This window comes from Acromyrmex echinatior, chromosome 13 (genome assembly GCF_024713525.1).
Source record: "Acromyrmex echinatior isolate Ae372 chromosome 13, ASM2471352v2, whole genome shotgun sequence".
NCBI classification, from domain to species: domain Eukaryota; kingdom Metazoa; phylum Arthropoda; class Insecta; order Hymenoptera; family Formicidae; genus Acromyrmex; species Acromyrmex echinatior.
Genome location: NC_141864.1, coordinates 12,114,636 through 12,136,613, shown reverse-complemented (window position 1 = coordinate 12,136,613; position 21,978 = coordinate 12,114,636). Strand labels below are relative to the sequence as shown.

The 21,978-nt window shown below is 29.8% G+C and overlaps 1 protein-coding gene across 2 annotated transcripts in view; it reads right to left on the bottom strand.

Annotated features, from left to right (window-relative positions):
* The window catches only part of L (zinc finger protein Lobe), an 84,481-nt gene that overhangs the window by 33,369 nt on the left and 29,134 nt on the right, over positions 1–21,978 (bottom strand). The window contains exon 1 of one of the 2 annotated variants that reach the window (XM_087412655.1): positions 1,110–1,287. The exons of the other annotated variant lie outside the window; for it this stretch is intronic. Coding sequence (XP_087268781.1) covers positions 1,110–1,144 — 35 coding nt within the window. The 5' untranslated portion in view covers positions 1,145–1,287. Of the gene's footprint in view, positions 1–1,109; positions 1,288–21,978 lie in introns of those variants that run through there. 2 annotated transcript variants of the gene reach the window in all.

Genomic DNA, 21,978 nt, shown 5'->3' with positions numbered 1-21,978 from the left:
TTACAAATGATAATTAAGACTGTAGTGAACTTGAAAAAAATAAATCAGTCTCTTTACCTCGTTACAGAAATTAGGAAAAATCGACAAATCTTAAAGTTGTCATTTTACCCCCCTTTCCCCTAATCGTTTGAAAACTGCTTCTAATCTATTTAAATGTTTTGTCTCATTTCTTGATGACCTATAATCTTGATGTCGTCAAGGAAGACTGTAACTTCTGGAATATGTCTTAATAAATTCTTTATTTCTTGCTACCAAATTGCTGGTGCGGACGCTATTCCGTATATTAATCTGTGGGTAGAGGTTATGGGGTAGTGGGTTTGTATAATTTCTGATGTATATTTAATGTTAAAAAGTGTTGATCTTCTCTAACCTCTAATTGTAAGTAAGCTTGTGTAAGATCAATTTATGAAAAGGTTGTCCCGCCAGCCATCGTTCATCAATCGCAAAAAGTTCATCAATCGTAGGTAAAAAGTGACCGTCAACTACCAAATTTGAATGTAACGTTGTAGTCTTCTAACACTACAAATTCTAACATTTCTTTCTTTTTTAGGATTGGAACAATGGGAATAACCCATTCAAATGTATCTACTTTTACCCAGATCCCGTTCACTACTAATTTTTCTTTCTCTATTAGCAGTTGTAATTTGAATGGAATTGTACGATGTTTCCGAAAAATTGAACGAGTATCTTTTTTTAAGGTTAGTCGCGCTTTCCGTTTATGATAGACTTAAGGTTAGATTCAACAATTTTTTTGTATTTTTGTAAGATAATGTCTAATCGCTGATTTGTACTTAAGTCTAAAACCTCTTCCAGTTGCGAGTTTAATGAAATTTCTTCGAGTATTGATTGACCTAAAAGTTGACGTAACCATTCATGACTCATTAAGGGGTCTTAGTTAAATAAATATTTAATTTCCGTTATACATTCTTATATTTAACATTTACTATGATATAACCTACGGTTTGTAAAGTATTTTTACAATAAATGATAAGTTGTAATTTTGTAGGATGTATAGTCGAATTTGGGAACATTCTAAGTATTTCTGATTTATTTGCAATTGTCACAGCGGCTCCGCTGTCTATTTCGAAATTTAAATTTTTACCGTTTACCTGTAATTGCATGATGAATTTTTCCCGGTACTCATTTTGTTCCATTTGTAAAATATTACCCTGACATGTCGTACTGAGGATTTCCTCTAATTGACGAGTTTGATTCTTATTTTTGAAGCATACTGATTGGAGATGCCCTCGATTTCCGCAAGATCTGCATTTTATATCGCGATTTAGCGTACATTGTGTAGCAAGATGTTCCTTTCCGCATCTGTAACAATGAATATCTTTATTACATTGAGTATTACGCGGTGTATTATTCTTCTTAGACGTAAACGTTGGTGACTCCTCCCACCAAAGAGGAATTGCAGGAGCAAGTGAAGATCGAGGTCCGGTTGTCTTCTTCTAATCTGGTGATTATTTCATGATGTAGATCGAGGTCTGATTGTCTTCTAATCTGGTGATTATTTCGTGATGAAGATTTTTATCCTGACGTTTTCTTTGAATCAGCCGTCTATACTAGCGCTGTTAAGCCTTGTAGTTAATCCGTAGTTATCCTTCGCTGACATTTTTACTAGTAATAAGTTCGATTGTTTTATCGAAGATTAAATTTCGGGATTTGAGGAGTCTCGATTGAATTCTTGTACTTCTTGTGTCAAAAACAAACTGGTTACTTAATGCAGTTTTGAGAAATGTTCCAAAATTGTAATTTATACTTAATTTTTGTAGAATTGCCGTACATTGTAAAATTGCTCTCGTTTTCCTGTTGATGGCATTGTTGAAAATTAAAATTTTTCGCAATTTCCAATGGCGCTGGAGCGTAGAATTTTTGTAATTTTGCAACCATCGTAATTTTGTTTGTAGAGGTCAGGTGCGCATTTGTTACAAATAACATCAAAAGCTAGTCGATATAATATAATAAAAAAGGTTTTTTTTTTTCATTTAGTACTTTGCAAAGGTTAAAAGCACCTTCTAATCGGCTTAACCAATGTGGTCAACTAGTTATCAAAAGATTCGATGTAAAATGAGGTTTGTATGCCTGATATCTCCTCCATTTTTCTTGTAAGTGATGTTACTCACGACTTAGTAATCTTCGTAGTTTTCCTTTTTCCTCGTCGCTAGTGTTGTAACTTTAAGGGTTGGTGCCAAATCTAAGGGCCAAGTTTTTGGATTTCAAAACGTGTGTTCATAAAATATAAAAATAATTGGTTTTCTATTTTGGTACGGTACAGCTCGGAATATAAAGATGCATTCACTCTGCTTTCTCCGCTATCTTGCTCTACTCTCTGCTTGTTTCTACGCACAGTCCCGCCAAGCGAGAGACCATGGTGGAAATATACAAGGTGAAACATTGCGCATAATGACGATAGCAATACTGGAAATAACCAATCAAATGTTAATTTCTTGCGTATAATAGCATTGATATACTGGAACAGCCAATCAAATTTTATCCAAAATTCACGCTGCTACTGTGCAATCATGGACATGGTTCACCTTGTATATTTTCATCATGCGAGAGACGACATTCCTTCGCGCACGCGCGGAAACGATCGCAATCTTCTTTCGCGCCGTATCCCGTGAGCGATTTATACAATGCGCGCGCTATACGAAATCTTATCATAACACTTACAAAGACTCTTAAAATTTTGCTTTCAAAATGGAAGGAATGCAAATATATAAACGATTTTCAATATAAACACTTGTTTTGTAGCGATGGGTTATTGCCGAGAGTCTACTGAAAATCCATAAACCGAACTGTTCGTTCAGAATTATTGTATCTTCGATAGATAATTTGTTGTACGTATTAGCTTCTTTTTTACACAACTTTTTTAATATTCGAAGCAATTTCCAAAGCGGAGAGCTACATAAAAAATAGTTTTCAACTTGTTGACAAATTTAAAGGAATGAACATAGAAACGAATTACATTAGACATTGCGTCACTTTTTACTGACATCCCGATAGACATGATTGTAGTCGTTATAGATTGTGTCAACGAAAACTGGAATTTCATCTCAAAGAAATGTAGTTTACCTATGATAGAGTTTTTGATGGCAGTCAGAAAGTTTGTTTCATTTTGGACTTTATTTATTTTATATTAGGTGTTGGAATTAATTCGTAGCGTTTTACAAGTGATGGGAAGTACTTTCATTAATGTATTTTTTAATGCTCATGTGAAATAAATAACATTCTTTCATTAAAAAACGCTACGAATTAATTCCAACACCTAATATTTAACAATATTATCTACAAACGGAACTTTGACACATCTATTGGTTCTCCCATTCTCCCATCATTGCCAGTTTGGTATTGTAAAAATTAGAAAGAAACGCCTTGATGTTGTTCAATGAGGTTCTCTTTTATTATCGATATGCCGATTTATGCGCCACTGTTCATTTTCCTAAAATTGATTCTTTTCTGGAATGCTTCAATTCTTTTCACTCTCGCCTTCAATTTATTCTCGAAATAGGTGACGCTAAATTTCTTAAATGTCACAATCATCATTAAAGAAAAACAATTAGGTTTCGATTGATATCACAAGCCGAGCTTTTTCGGGAGATTTTTAAATTTTTTCTCCAATCCTATCTCTCAAAAAAGAGGAGTAATCATTAGTTTGACGGACAGAGAGTTCTTTTATTCTCAAATTCTGAATATCACACAAAAAATTTAACACTTATAATCGAAATATCATTACAGAATGATTATCCGCTTAAATTAATTTTTAATACAATAAACGACAGAGTAAAAAAAATTCTGCGGAGAAGAACGATGGATAAAGTGATTGTGGATAAAGAGAGGATACAATAATTATCTCATCATGATTCACTATGCCTTTATTCTACATTTAACAGAAAAATTCAATAAATTTAATAGAGATGACAGTAAGGTTTCTTTTTATAGTTCTAACAAATTACAGAAATATATTAAAGTAGGGTAAGTGATCCAAAAATGAATCATATAAATTTCAGAAGTTTATAAGATTCAAAAATGAACCATATAAATTTCAGAGGTTTATATCTCTTTCAATTATTGAAGATCTGAGTCTTGGCATACAGTTTATGAATTTAGTTGGCTACATACTATAAACAATAACTTTTAAGTTATTTTTTAAATTTAGCCACAATTTCGATCATTTAAAAAATCAGGAAGTGGTTCATTGTGTACAAGGCATGTGTACATAATGAATCATGCTATTTTTAATAATAAACTACATGTTTTATACTGCGAATTGTTGAGATTATTTTAGTTTTGCTCTATTTTAAAATGTTTATTTATAAAATAGATTATAAAGTAGTGAGGATTCACAAGGCCTATCACCGCGTTTTTTTTTGTTTTGAGTGAAAACGCGTCGAATGAGTATATTTTTATTGAGATTTTAGGTGGAGGGAGGGGCCGTATTCTAAATGAATTATTATTTTGAAAGTTATCGTAAAAAAGATTATGTGGTCTACAATATACCATGGTTCATTGTAGATTACCTAATCTTTTCTACGATAATCTCCTAAATAATGTGGTAAAATAATATAACAGAAAAAGCTTACAGAATAATAAAGCCAAATGTGTACACAAAACTATTGCACAATGAAAAAAATGATAGGCACAAGAAAAACATAAAAAATGCGTAAAACTTATGAAAAAAACTTACTTTGCAATCCAAAATTCTTAAAATGTGACATTACATGGCCGTCCTTGGCGCGATCTGCCAGTCGACTGAGGAGCCGAGGAGGGATTCAAATGCGAGTTGCTGCATGATAGCAGCACAATCTGATAACGTCGCATTTACGAAATATCGCAATGGTTCATAGTGTACTATTGTTTCGTTGTTGGACTACCTTACATAAAGACCCTCTCGACCACACTTTTTTAAGAATAACATAGTCTGTAGATGTGTAATGATAGTGATGCATCATATGTGAGACAGACGGGCAGATAATTAAAAACAAGAATCACGGAATATCAAAATCATATTCGCTGGAACATGTTTGCTCAATCAGTAATAACCGAACATAGATTGCAGCACGATTTCGATTGGAATAATATCCAAATTCTAGATGAAGAACCGTGTTATAGTAAGTGTTTGATTTCAGAGAATTAATTATCGAAAAACAAAAAAAATAGTTTTAATCTTCAAACAGATAAGGAGAACCTCCACAAGGCATATATACCGATTATAAACAAAATCTGACTTTGCAAGACTATTTTCAATCTATTATTTTTCTTCAGTGTTTGTCTTGACATAGTTACATATAATATTTTTATCTCTGGATGAATTTTACATGTATATAGGGCAAAAGTGAGTAAGATAACGAGTTGTTAATTTTTTTTAAGTTAATAAGAAAAGAATAAATGCTTAACTCATAAAGACTTTAAGGGGGTATAATAATACATAATCTATTATATGTAGTTTGCATTCAATTAGACCATAAAAGTAGATACTACTGTATTAACAGGAAATGGAAAATTATTTTTTAAAAATAACAAATGACAGCTACTCGTTACCGAGTAGAAAAAGCAACAAGTTATCGTTACTAGTTATCGATTTTTAAAAGTAACTCATTACAGTTACTGTTACTTGAGAAAGTAATTTTTCGTTACTTTTCCGTCACTTTTTCAAAATCGCCAATCACAGAGAACGAGTCTAGGGTCTTTCTAATCTCAAGCGCTATGCACTGTAAAAAATTTTTGTATAATTACAACTATTATAGCATTATATAATTTTGAGATCCACTATAATAGTTGTAAACGTCTACGTGTTTATAAATTTGCAATATGCAAATAAAAATAATTTCTTAGTACCAGCAAAGTTACCAAAAAAGTAACTTATAACTGTAATTTTGTTACAAGTAAAGAGTTATTTTCCCTGTGTATTAAGAACGCGAGTTCTGATTGGCCATTGCTTTTCCGTTTTCTGTTTTTCCATCAAGATGTGAACGCGGTCTAATTAATGTGTTTTTGATCCACTCGCTTGATTTAATTTTTTAGTATTTGTATACAAGGTATGTGATATAATTATAGTAAATACCATCATTTTATCGCATTGTGTAGCTAAAAGCGAATAAAGTAACGGTTAAAATATTCTTTATTTTTCACATTACAATAGTGAATAGCAATAGTGAATAATTATTTAATTTTTATTAATTAAATAAAAATATACGATAATCGTGGGTAAATGACATTCTCGTGCATGTAGATTGTAGATTATGTTACCTAGCGTTGTATTTAAATTTGACTGCGTACCAAACTTATGCGTGACTCAAATAGTTAAAAATTAATGATTAATCAAATATATAAACAGGAGCTACGAGTACGCTATATATTATATTTATTAACTTTAAGTGATAAATGAAAAATCAGATACATTAACATAAGTTGAGAAATAACAAAATTAATAGCAAAACTTAATAACATAATTTAAATTTACAAACGACAGACATTTCGACCTCATATAAGGTCATTTTCAATTGACAAGAGATTCGGATTTGTAAGAAATTAATTATAGATACGCATAATGAAGATGGAGGTTACTTGTAATAATTTCGTATATATAGCTGTGTCTTGTTGGTAACTCCTCTCATCGATGCCATAATGCAGTAATCAATAGAATGCGATTAAAGTTTTTATAACGATTTGCATATTTTATATAGAGATCTCATATTTTATATAGAAGATACAATCTATATGAATCATTATATAATTTAACTATTTGAATTAACAAAGATTTGTATTGAAAAGAATAAAAATTAGTGATATATTTTGAATAGATTTTTAGGAAAAGAAAAAAGATTTTGTGTTTTTAAAGCAATGAATTTGTGTTTATAAAGCAGTGAATAATATCTATTACAATAAGAAATACTTACAACGCATTCATGGCCATAGAGCATGAAAATATGATCTCAGCACATGTTTGCGCACAGTATTTCGTGGTTGTGACAGATTTCCTAACCTGAATAGTTATCAATTAAAAATATTTTGGTTCACGAAACAGAGCGATACTTTTTTCTTGTCAAATCTTTATTTTTATGCGGAAACGCATCGATTCAGTGTATTTTAAAAATTTTCAAAATTTGAGGTGAGCTCTTCTTAACATTTACTATTAATTATAATGGTGTTACAATTAATGTGTCCTGGCGATGCGATACTTTTAACCTCAAACTAATGTAAAAATTTATATAAATATATTTGAAACCACTTAAAAATATCAAAAAAAGACATAGCACATAGCTTGAGAAAACGTATTTTAGAATTAAAATGGAAACATAATAAAAAGCATTTTATTTGAAAGTTTAAAGCAAAAAAGTATAACATCATAAATTTACACTTACATAGCTCATCTGGACACCCTACATATAACTTCTTTTATATGCGGCGCACGCGCGATTGATGTCATGAGGTAAGCGCAGGCTTCAATACTGACTATTTTTGTTCTTCATATGATTATCTTATCTCTTATCATTTAAAAGATATATGCATTGTACATACAACTAACCTCCATTACAACTGCCCCTAGTTTCCTTTACTGTATATTTATTTATACAAATTATCACACTGACTTCTAATATTATTTTGAAGAACATCTTTTCAATATGCGAAACATAACTGTATGGTCAGTTCAATAAGTTTTTACCAGAATAATGTATTTGTTTGCTTTTTATTATTATATAATTCATTTTTTAATTTGATTTTTTACCAAAACATCGAGAAATTCCAAAAAATTGGTCGCCCAACCGCTTCCAAGCAATTTGTATTTCTCTGTAAAACATTCATTTGGTCATCACTACTACTGTATAATATTATCCATTCCTGCGACTGCGTTTCATCATTTTAATATCACTTTACATATATACAATTTTTACAAATATTTAAAGAGGACTCAATCGTGAGACCAAAACATGTAATATGTATTTAATTTTTTCTATTAATTAATTAGAGATTGTTATATTTTTATCGTAATTTTCATGTTTTATAATTTTTTAAATTTGACCCTTATATCCTCTGTACTGTATGTACATTCTTTATATTGTTTTTGAAATTAAGAGTCCTTTGTTCTTGTCAATTTTAAAATTACCGTATAATCATTTTTGATTGTCAACTGTATATATATTGATTGATAGAACTGTGTTTATAGTTATTATTAATACTATATATAGCAGTCATAATTACCTATAGTAATATGTAATTATAGTTACAAATAGCAAACAGTTTTTCTCTCAATGTAGACGGAAAAAGGAACAAAATCAAATTATAATTACTGAAAAAAGGTAATTCTAATTTACAAATGAGAAAAATAGTTTATATTATTTCAAACAATCGACTTCAATCTCTTCGTTAGACGATCGCCAATTGATAAGAATAAATACAACTAAAGCTAATACGGTCCATGAGATTATTTATCATGTTTCAGAATTAAGGTTTCGATGAACTATGAAAAATTTTCATCAGCTACGGATCTATCTCGTGTCATATTTTTATTACAATTCACTTCGTTAGAAGATGCGTATACCAAAGATGTGTTTTTCTATTAACACTGATATGAATAAATAGAGATTCTGAACATATCGAGCTCAAAGTAATTATTTTCGAGGCTCACGCGGAATAGACGAGTCTTTCTGCGATAAAAAAACGATATTTTATTTATTGATTATTAACAAAAAGAGCACATTGATATATATATATATATATATATATATATATAAAGATGTATTTATAACGTCGAGTGTTGAATATAGCATCGAGAGAACGCGGAGATTTTGAACGGGTCCGAGTAACAACTCCGGCGATTTTCGCAGCGGACCCAGTTAATGAATAATTCATTCTGTAGCTAGTATATATATATATATATCCAGGCCGGCAGTGTGGCGGAAAACTGAATCTGCGGGCGTTTAAGACGAGATCGAGGTCCGAACGAAGAGGCGAATGGCGGAGGCGCGATGGTCAAGCGAGCTGTCTCGGCACACCGAAACGAAGACAGACGGCGAATTTACTCCTGCACTTTGCGCCTGAATTATTCATGCGTCACCAGGATTATCGCACGGGTGAACCGCGGCTGTCCTATTATCGAGCATATCGTTTCGCGGCCGACCAAGCGCGACTGATGACGATGCGAGGAGAAATAAAAATGGAGAAAAAAGTAAAAAAAAAGAAAAGCTGAAAGAGGATAACTCAAAAGCGTCGTGCTCGCTTAACGAAGAGAATGGATCAACGATTAGTCTGCATCAGTGTCGAGCCTGTATTAAATACTAGTCGCGTATTTCTGTTTTGATGCCGATATTATATGGCGTTTCGCCGACGTATTATTTTCGACGAGATGATGGGAGATGACATAGAACATTCGGATGGTATAGGACATTCAAACGCGGAGTATATATCCCTCCACCGATGTTTACTGATATTGTTAACTTTCTATTATTGTTAAATTCATAATTTCAAATTATTCCCAATTTTAGTTATTTTTAGTCGTTCTTATAGGTCGCCACTGCCATATTCAGTATGTTATTAATTTAATTATTGTAAAACAATATAAAATAATTTATCCCAAAAAATGTTAAATCTGACTGAAATTTAGTTTATCATTTATCAAGTGCTGGCGCTCGGTAAAAAAATGTTATGCACGAATATATATACATACAAAATATACATACAAACATACATAACATGTATAAACTTTCATAAACTGTATAATTATATTTGAAATTATTTATCCACATATTTTTCTTCCTTTTGTAAAATTACTATTTGGTATATTAAAAATAATAATAATAATAAGTGTGAAAAAACATCGAAAATAATTAAAAGAATAATTTTCACTTGTTTGTTTTAAGAAAAATCAAATTTGGAGAAATGTATTAGGTGTTGGAATTAATTCGTAGCGTTTTTTAATGAAAGAATGTTATTTATTTCACATGAGCATTAAAAAATACATTAATGAAAGTACTTCCCATCACTTGTAAAACGCTACGAATTAATTCCAACACCTAATAAAAGAATTGCTTATATATGTATAATTATATAAAATTATATAAAATTATACATAATTATATACATGAGCAATTTTTTTTACATTTCCCCAAACTTGATTTTTTTTTTCTATAACAATTAACAATGCGAAAACTATCCTTTTAATTTTTATGTTTTCTCATTACACATATATTATTATTATCTTTATAATTCTAAACACTAATTTTACAAAAGAAAGAAAAACATGGACATATGGACATATATGGACATATTTCATATGTAATTATATGTTTATGTACGTTCATTGTATATTTATATATATATTTGTGCATAAAAAACTTTTACCAAAGAATTAATTAGAGGTGGTTGCTTTTTGACTACATCATGTTTTGAATTAAGATAATATATTTTGACAAACTTGGAAGTTAAAAATAACAAAAATATTATTTAACACACACACATACACACACATTTGAAATTATTTTTAAAGTAATTTATTTCACAATAAAAAAATTTGCATTTATTTTTTATCTAATGGATGAATAGAATGTTATCAATCTTTGTTTAACTGTTATTACAAGAACGCAAGTAATGTAAGGTTAAAAAGGTAAAGTTAAAAAGGTATAAGATTAAGAAAAAATTCTGCTTGAGACAGGGCTATAGCACACAAAAAACTTAAGGCTATAAGACGTAAGCAGGTAAGGAAATCAATATGTTGGATTGGTTTACGTATGGCCTTACAGACTCTATTGTGATTGGTCAATTCGCTTATTGCTTACGTTTTACTGCTTATGTTTTTTTGTATTTCATGGCCCATAATTGCAGCAATTTAGATTTAAACTATATTTCATATTCTCTAAAAGTGAATTAGTGTGTTATTACTAACTTCAGTATTACACTTATAATTGATATAACCGACGAATATTTACTGTTTTTCAATAATAATATACTAATTCACTTTTAAAGGTTATGATTTCTGCATCTTAGGATTTTGCAAAAAAAAATATGACTCCTAAAAATGAGAATCAATGTATTATTATTGAAAAACAGTAAATATTCGCTGATGATTACATCACTTATAAGTATAGAATTGAACTAATTCACTTTTAAAGAATACAGTCCAAATATTCGGAAATTATAACATGTCAACACGTCATTACTATATTATGCAACATTTTCTTGTAACTAAAAAGCACCGAAGAATATTTTTAACTAAAAAAATATTTTTGGTAAATATATAGATTAGGGTAGTCTTCCCCCCTCCCCCAATGATCTTGATTTTAACATAATTGTTAAGATCATGATTCTGATCTTGTGGATCTTTTCAGATTTAAAATAAATTTTCTGCTTTAAAAACTTTTCACGCGAAGCGAAGTCCACCTCATCTCTCTCCCTGTTAAGAGACACGCAACTTTCCACGCGAAGCGACTTTTACCCCACCTCTCTCCCTGCTTCAGGGGCGCACGACTTCCACTAAAGCACTAGATCTGTAGATATTTTCATCTGCCATTTTGGTTCCACTTGACTGATAGATTATAATACGATTAGTGAGTAAAAGTAAATTAGTCTCACTCATCTCAAATTTTGATAAAAATACATTGAATCGATATGTTTTTATGTAAAAATAAAGATTTGACAAGAAAAAAAGTGTCGCTCTGTTCCGTGAACCAAGATATTAATCCTTACCATTAATACACACCTTTGGGTCATTCGTGTCCTGCACATCTTTTTTTTTAAATACTAAAAAAAGTATCTCGTCAAATATCGGTCTCCTTTCTATTTCTAAAAAAAGTTTGGCATCTAGAGAACAAGTTTTATGCATTGCCGGCCTCAATTCGTGCGTATCCTTTAACTGGCATAACTCTAAAGTCCATCTCCGAATCACAAATGACCCAATGTGTGTACGAAGTGTACATTTTTTATAACTGAAAAATTTTTATTTCTTTCTTTATTTTTAACTTAATTTTTGGTTGTATTGCAGGAATTTTGCATGAATTATTAAAAAAAGAATTTAACTCTAGAACAACATATTAATCTTTAATAAATACAATTTTTAGTACCTTTGTTGATATAATATTATATATTATGTTGTCTGTAATATTATAAAGAACATTTTTCTAATAAATTATAAGTTTTTTTAACACAATAGCAATAATAAAATGCATTGTTTAAAATGTAAATACAATATATATTCACAATTTATAGCCGTTCATGCATATTAAAAAAAACATCATTTTCAGGTTACTTATTTTATTAATAACTAAATTTATAACTAAATTTTTTGGACAGCCGACACTTAAACTTTTTTTTGTAATTGGAATGTCAGTTTCAAGGGATTGAACCAAATTTTTTCTTTGAACATTTTTGTTTCAGAGTTTTACATTTTTGTATGAAACAGTGCATTTTTCTGTCATTTTGTTTTAATTATATTTAGTTATAACAATTTATCTACAATTTGTTATGAATATAACTGTACAAATATTTTTTAAAGATGTCAAAATATACGTAAAAATCGTTTAATAATTTTTATATATTCGTAAAAGTGATGAAAATTAATTAATGATGAAAAGAATACGAATAACCGAACGTGTGTAGTTAGAGTCTTCAAAATTAAAGTATGAATTGAGGATTAAAGTCGACGACTACTCGGGTTAGGGAATCTGTCACAGTAATGGTTTACTATTTTAAAAACACAAATTCACTTTTATTTGCTTTTAAAATACAAATTCACTACTTTAGCAGAGAATGTTTTTAAAGCATAGTGAATCGCTATGCTTTATTATAATAGATTTCCTAACCCGAATGACTGAATAGTCATCGACTTTGAGAATTAATATATCTTGGTTCGCGGAGCAGAGCTTTTTTCTTGTCAAATCTTTATTTTTATACAAAAACGCATCGATTTAAGGTATTTTTACCAAATTTGAGGTGAGGGCTTAACATTTACTTTTGTCAGTAATTGTACTATAATCTATCAAGTGAAACCAAAATGGCGGATAAGAATACCTATGTATCTAGTATCTTACTTCTACGCGATGACTTTCGTACGCGATGTTTCATTTTAAATGAAGAGCAAAATTATCATTGCAAAATTATAAATTTTCTGTTTTAAGAATAAAAATTACATAAAAAAATGTTTTTATAGCAAAAATTTTAAAGCTGGAAATTTTAGTTTTATATAGCAGAAATGAGACATTGTTTCTTAAACTTTTTTGTTTAGAACTTTTAATGAGTACCGTCTGACGGTTAAAACTTTCTCTCAGAGTTATGATTTTGACAACATATGTCAAGGTCAAGGTCACTGGGGGGGGGGAGGGGGGCTCCCCTATTCTGCATATTTATTATTTTTAATGTTGCAAATTGTGCACGAAATAATATATTGTTTCAACGTATTTTATATTTTGTTTGTCTATATCAGTTTGCAAAGAAAGAGTAGATAGGACAAAAAAATCTTATTTTTTTATATGAAATTATTATATTTAGTTTGTCCAAGATTGATAAGACATTACAGCTCAGTAATTGAATTATTTAATATTGTATTTCAAGTGTCTTTCCAATAAACTCTATAGTATCTATCGAAATAGGTATTTTAAAAATAAGGTTTCATAAAGATTTATGTGTGTCTTTAAAAATTCACGAAAAATAGATTTTATTTTCAATGCTATTTATAATTTCTATTATTTCGAAAAAAATAAATTTCAAAATAATTACTTATTATAATTGCAATGCCAAAAACTATTTAGCCATAGAAAGAAAGTAACATAGAACTTTTGTAATGATTTGACTGTTAATCCTTGCAAGAAAATTCAAGTATGTAATGGTGAGCAGCCATTATATAAAAAGAAGAAGATTGCGTTTGAACTGCAAGGAAATGGAAATAAATGGTCCGTTAAACTCCACCCTCGACAGTTCAAAGAATCACTCTATCGTGGTGATTCGTGGATGCAACAACGTTCTCGATTTCTACTTTCATCAATCTCGAAACATTTGTTTTGTAAAGATCCAAATACAAAAAGTCGTTTGTTTGTTCTATAAATCATCTAATTTCGACTTGTATAGTTTTTCATTGGTTTTTTAAAATAATTAATATCATTTATTATAATAAATAATTAATACAATTTATGTCTACATGAGATAGAACAATTTTGTCGAAATAATTAAAAATTTAGCTAGAAGTTACTAAAAAATTAGCCAGAAATTTGAAAATAATTTTGTTGGATTATCAAAATAATTACGTAGGAATCCATTCCTCTAACGAATATAAAATTTTCCGAGTGAATGGTACTTATAACATTACAATCCGAAGCGCCACTACGGTCTAAGTATTAAAATGTTGAACTAATATATATATTATTCAAACGAATAAATTAATTTCAGAAATAATAATCACGTGTCGATATACTAGATGGGGTGAAAAGTAACCTCCTTGACCGCCAGAATGCGCCACTACTGCAAAAAAGTTTATGGTGCCTTGTAGTCCGTTCATATTTAGGCAGACATGCCAAGTGGCAGTGCGATACTGCCCTTAGTTTTGTTTTGAGAGCTGATTGTTGTTGATGTGTTTGCGAAAACGATTTTCGTTCTCTCATAAAACATTATTTTTTGAGAGGCAAAACGGCGAAGGAAACAAAAGAAAAGTTGGATAAATATTATGTGGCTAATACTCCGTCAGATTACACCGTCAAATATTGGTTTCGAGAGTTTCGTGGTGGCCGCAACTCCACTACCGATGAAGTCCGCAGCGGCAGGCCCTCCGATGCGGTTACCGAGGAAAATGTCAAAAAAATACATGAAATAGTGTTGGCTGACCGGAAAGTGAAGGTGCGCGAGCTAGCAGATGCTACAAAGATTAGTACTGAGCGAACACGCCATATTTTGGGCGAGATTCTGCATAAGAAAAAAATTTTTTTCATTCCCAAGGAGGTTACTTTTCACCCCACCTAGTAGTTGTCGACATTAACGCAATTAATCTGAAATGTAATAATCCCCCCCAAAATTCCCCAAATTAATCTTAAAAAACTTATTGCGAAAAAATATTGCCTCGGCCGAGAGTCGAACCCGGATCTCTTGCATTCCGTGCGAGCGTCCTGAGCCTTTAGACTACCTTAGCAATAATTTTTCGCAATAACCAATATGTATCGAGAGTAACGCATTATTTCAGCGCGCGTTTATAAACAAAATGAATGGTACTTATTTTAGTTAATAGGAAGTAGACTATAACTGCTAGCCATTACTTTTTCAAAACTAATTGGACATCTGGGTAACTTCCCTTGTGAGATCGAATCCGGATTGGCATCCATGAACTATGAGAATTATGAGAAACTACCGAGAAAATGCGATCTCGCTGCCTCGCATTCTATGAGAATAAAAACAGTCGTGAGATATGAAATTATTCATTAAGATACGTAAGATTCTTTGGTTTCGGTCGAACCGGACTTGATTTTGACAATAAGATAATGATTCAACGTGACTTAAGGCTATTTTAAAGCAAATATGTCGCTCCCTATTAAAAAATGACACGATTTAAAAAATATGATTTTCGAGCTGTTATCATGAATGATTTAAGTAAACATTATCCTATCAACATATGTATGTAATTTTATTTATCTAATAATATTGTTCATTTTTTAAATTATTGACCTGAATTGATTATTGAAATCACTTGTATATTGCTTCGATATACACGAGTGAATATTTATATTTTATTTTGGAATAGCCTTATTCTATCAATCATTGACAAGGAATAAGCATGGTGTAATAAGAAAAAAGAGGTGTGCTGTTGCGCAAAAAGATGATCAACCAATAAGGATAACGGAACTTGGCCATATTAATTAATATATCAGCCAATCAGCGTTTTTTTTTGCAGTGCCCAAAATGTGGTATAATTTAAGGAGGTATAATTTAATTATTACGAAAAATCAAAATGCTTTGATTTATCTAAAAATTACACAGAATATTATTTAAAACGAAACTAACCCAACAAACATGACTGTTATATAATTGTTGGCATTGTTATATAATTTTTTTTGTCATTATTCAGATATCTTTGTTTTATAACAACAAGACAGCTTTAACGAGGCATAAACGAGATATTCTGATATAAATATGATAATTTTATAGAAATCAAAGCCTTAAACGGTCTAACTGGAACTTAAATACTTGTATGATTCTTGTATGAATTTATATATACTACGTATGTAGTCCCCAGAAACGCGCGCCGAAATGATTTTTCGGTCCTGAAACGCTAACTGTATTATATGACAAATTCTCACTTCTCAATTCTTCAAACAAATGTAATCACTGTGAAAAAGTAACGTATAATTTATGGAATTAAGTTACGTAGTGATGTAATTTTATAGGAAAGTACAATCTCATAATTTTAGTGATATAACTGTATAGATTACAATATACATTCCTGCAGATGTAACTAAAACATATATAATTTGCATCTTTTTCCATTATGGCTTAGTGCTATAAATGTTCGATTTTTTTCTTTATAGATATAAAAATATAAAGGATAAGTATTTAACATAAGTAGATTATTATCATTTCCTAACTAATAATAAGTGAATAAATATCAGCATATTATTTCGTTTCCATGTAATCCCTTCAAATATTAATAATATTAAACTGTCAGCAGAAACATGAAATTAATATAGGAATGATATAATAAGGAATATTGTTAGCAATGACTCGATCACAAGCGTACGATTAGCTCAGCGTAAATGTTATTAGGCTACTAGGGATTGTAGATTTAAATCTTGGCAGCGATGTGACGCATTTTTCAATAATTTATTATAGTTCATGAGACAAGAATATAGATATGCGAAACAGTAAATAATAAATTGGACTGGAAAAATAAAAATAAATAACAACAAAAAATTACTTTTTTGTTAAGATATGTAACCATTATATAACTATATAGTTTTTATTTTAAAAAATGTTTTGTTATATATTAAAAATATATTTCTTTTATTTAAAAAAAGTTGCAAAACTATATAAACTATTTTTTAAATTCTTTAATTCTAAATTTTAAATTCTAATAGCAAGAAATAACTAAAAAACTTCTTCAAATCAAAGAAATCAATGTCAATAACAAAGAAATAACAATTTCACCCATTTGTGATGTCACAGTGACAAATTTTGCATTGCATAAATGTTACATATACGTTTCATCTCAATACATGATTGTTATATATCAACCTTGTCGCCGTTTCGTATTTAAATTATATTACTGTTATGTAACTACTACAGGTAAAATGGAATGACAAATTTGAGAACATTCTCCGTAAATTCATGTAAAACACGTATATGAAAATAATATTTTAACCTCAAATTCATGTAAATTCATGTAAATTCATGTAACTTTTAACATATCTGCTGCAAGTAAAAAAATTAAAATCATGTATGAGTACGTGTTTGAAATATATCTGTGTTTGCTAGGAATACTATATTAAAATTTCAAATCGACTGACCATGTAATTTTTAAGAAAGAAAGAGCTAAAGTTAAAGTTTTATGCATGGTGTCTTACGGCAAATGGATTAAATGAGTGATATATTACATATATATATATATATATATATATATATATATAAAATATATATTTTATATATATATGTATATATATAAAATTGCTTATTTTTAAAATGCTTCGAATCACATAAAAAATATATAATTAGAATAAACCCTTTTTTACATCCTTCCAAGAATTTTAACTCTCTATTTATCGTGTAATTTATTTGTATAAAAACAAAAAGCTGATAAAAACATGCCTATTTGAACAATTAAAAAAATATATACGGAAAACTTGGCAATGCTGTTGACTTCCGACATTAGGTTAGATTGCGGCTTGCTTTGTCCTGTGACACATGTGTGATTGAATATATGTGTTTGTAACCTATTGTTATGTTTTTAACTGTAAAAGACGTATATGAAAATAATATTTTAACCTCAATTAACTGTCAGTTACTAATGGCACTAGTCAATTACTAGTGCGCAACTCGAGTAGGAATGCCAACCTCATTTTCAGAATGCAACGTTGCCAAGTTATCGATAATCATTGAGCATAAAACATTAAATTACTTGCATTTTTAATAATAAAATAATAATATTTTGATTCATAATTAAAAATTAGCAATCAATGTTATTTTTTAATTTTAATAAATTATAATTATAATTAGCTTTTCTTATTATTAAAAGATTTTAATATATCTGATTGATATTATTAATGTAGAATAAAAATAGCGTATACCTCATCAATTATCACGCAAGTGTTCGATTGTATATCTTTAAATAAGGAAATGACAATTAATAATTTTTTTTTATATTTTTTTTATTTTGAGAACTATTAAATCTTTTATTAATAGTTATAATAATTTAATAATATTAGGTGTTGGAATTAATTCGTAGCGTTTTACAAGTGATGGGAAGTACTTTCATTAATGTATTTTTTAATGCTCATGTGAAATAAATAACATTCTTTCATTAAAAAACGCTACGAATTAATTCCAACACCTAATAATTATTATAAATCCCCTTTAGTTAATAATAATAATATTATTAAATTATTTATACATATAAAAGGGTAAAGAAAATTAATAAAATACTTTAAAATTTATTAGAAAAGAATATAATATAAATTTGTAAATATTAATAACATTTAATTTATATTTATCACTCTTGAAGTTAATCTTCTTGCTTTCATCCATTTTGCCGCAATGTTACTGTCTTTTGGAAACAAACAAAATTTTATTTTTTTTATTTTCACATTTTCACTGAGATTTTTATACTCTTTAACGCTGCATGCAACCACAAAAACATATTACAAGTGATACGTCAGTCTCTTTGTTTTCTTTATTATCATTTTCTAATATGGAAGACGATTTGTTCCGACTAGAGAGCCTATAATCAGAGTGGCGCCATACGAAAGATGACGTCATGTTTTAGCGAAATTCTATGAGAGAGAAAGAGATATACGGTCTCAGTCTATCCAACAGACTGTCAGTTTTAGGGTTAGGTGCAACAGCATTGAACGACACGTAGATACGTAAAGGTACTTTGATAAAAATAAAGTTATCGAAATTATTTTAGAAATATGATTGGATATACAATACCGTTTTGTAACAATTCATTAAAAAAAAGGATATGTTATGAAAATAATTCCGAAAGACATAGAACGCCGAATGAATTGGTTAAAGAGTATAAATGGCAAATATAAAAATTGGACACCGTCAAAAAATTCATCTGTATGTGAGGTAAAGTAATTTATTCTTTATAAATAATGTATTTAAAATATTAAAATAAAAATGTAACATAAAATATACACAGATTAATTATAATATCTGAAGACACAGTAGTGTCTTGGCACTAAGTATATGTATAGTCACATTGGTTACGAATTTAATTCTTTCTCTTTTTGTCGTAATCAATTTCTTTTCAATTATATAATATTGCATTGTGAGTCTAAATCAAATAATATGATAATTACAATATTTAATATACAATATAATATTTTATGAAATGGTATATACATATATAATATTTTTCTGAATTTTTGATTTCTTTTATATTATTACAGATGCATTTTGCTCTTAAAATGTGAGAACAGAAAATGGATAATAAATACTAGTGCAAATAATGTGCAATAAATAACGTTTTGTATAAAGTAATGTGCAATATTACCAAATGTATTGCAATAGTACAAAATAAATGAAATTTTATAATAAATAATATATGTAAAAGTTTTATATACAATATTATATATATAATATTATTATTTTATATACAATATTTATTTATTATAATTTTTTAATTTTTCACAATTTTTGAGCATTTTTTAGCATAAATTCAAAATTTAGAAAATAATGCGTTAAAAAACTGAAGGGAATGGCTAAAACATGGCGGACCAATCACAAGTGATATCCATATGGCGTCACTCTGATTGTAGGCTCTTCTAGTTCCGATATATGTGCAGAACGGATCCAAATTAGTTATCTCATGAGCATACCTCTTTTTTATTACACCATGGAACTAACTTAATTTCACAAAAAAAAAATCATAAAAATCGTCACATCTTAAAAAGGATGGTTTTTAAGAGTTGTGAAACGAAAATAAAATGACAAATAACAAAAATGATGTTTGATTGTTATGTTAGGAATATATTCTTTTTGTTAATATTTAACTAATCAATTTTCTGCCAAGTTGAAAAATAGTTTTCCCTTTTTCTGAAGAACTTAATTTTTTTAATTGTGTCACTTTCGAAGAAAGGGAACAATGTACTTTCTCTTGAGAGGTTTGTGGAAAAAGAAAATTTTAAAAATTAAAAATGAGTAACAAATAAGATAATTTGTTCCCAAGGTGTTGTTGGATTAGATTTTGTTTTTCAAGTTGTATGAATAGATTTCTAATGTTTTAACCTTATTGGAAATTATCCTCGAGAGGGTATAATGATACGATCGAAATGATACATTGTTGCGTGTTTGCAATCTGTCATAAGAGAAAGTCTCGATTAAGAGCCAAGATCAGATCTTTCTCGCGCTGAATACTTGGCGTGAGAACCACGGAGATTTTCACCCTTTTGTTGGGTCACCCAAACCGACAGTTAAGGTGGGAGGACGAATAGAGACGTGGCGTAAAGATCTGGCTGTGCGATTATAATAGCGGCTGACAAGTGAGGAGCAAAGACTTGTTAGGACTTTACCAAAATGTTTCCAGTCGGAAAGCTTCAGAAAAGAAAGAAGTCTATAAATAGATACAAAAGTTTGTACTTGGAAAAGTAATGTTTTGTTGAAGTATCTAAAAATTTAGCTATAAAGATACAAATCTGAAAGTAAATAATTTTATTGCAGTCAAAATTATTATGTCAGATGTTTAAGCAGGTTGGATCTGTATCTAAATTTTTAGATACTTCAACAAAATCACTCTTTTCGTAGAAAGCGATCATTTCTTTATCGTTGATTTTAATTAAACCGAGAATAGTCATTTGATTTATTTATATGTAAACGATCACTTGAAGTTTTTATATATCAATAAAAAACACATATATTATTGATTGTTTATTGATTTATTATTGTGATAATATTTCTAAAAAATAACAATTTTTATTAATATAATGCTTTTTTATTACGGCTTTTTAATAGAATTGATTTAAAGATTTGTAAAGAATAATTATTAAAAAAAGAAAGACAATATGTTAAACAATATATTTGACAATATATAGTATATTACCTATTCTCGCTGTTGAAACATAAAACTATCTCAGATGACTGTTCTCGGATTAATAACGCACAGTTATAAGTAAAATATAAAAATAAAAATCAAATCTATCGAAAGTTGGCGATTTTAATTAATTTATAGTATAAATATTGCTGATCAATCGAGGAATTTCAAATTTCGGTTTCTTCGCATGAAGGAAAGTTGATGATGAATGGATTCGCGCAGGGATTTATCGGTCGCGAGCGCGACTTTAACGGCCGGCGAAGGCGGACGAGCGGCAACAAGGCACTTGACTAATGTTCTACCTGTTGTCCTGTAACACCTATACGTCCTACCTGTCCACTCACCCGGGGCCCCGCAGGGGCCCGCTTATATACGAGCGCACACGCGTGCATACACACGTGTGTCAAGTTAGAAAAAGGTGCTTCGCGCGCGAGGCCAGCTTAGCATTTCAATACGCACAGGACGATTCAATGCCGAGCGTGCGTGCGTGCGTGCGTACGTACATGCGTGCGTGCAGGAAAGAATATACGTTATGCGTGAGAAAGAGGAGAATAAACATCTAGGCGACGAGAAGGATACGAAGAGGGAAGGAAGAAAGAAAACGGCCACGTAAGAGAGTAAGCTTGACTAATGCCAACCGGGACCGCGATCGTCGTGTGATCATTACTCATTTGTCATTCGTTGGATCGGGGTCCCCTGAAATCAGCCGATGGGACGAACCCCATTGGGCCCCGCGCGTTGCGCACCGACAACCGGCA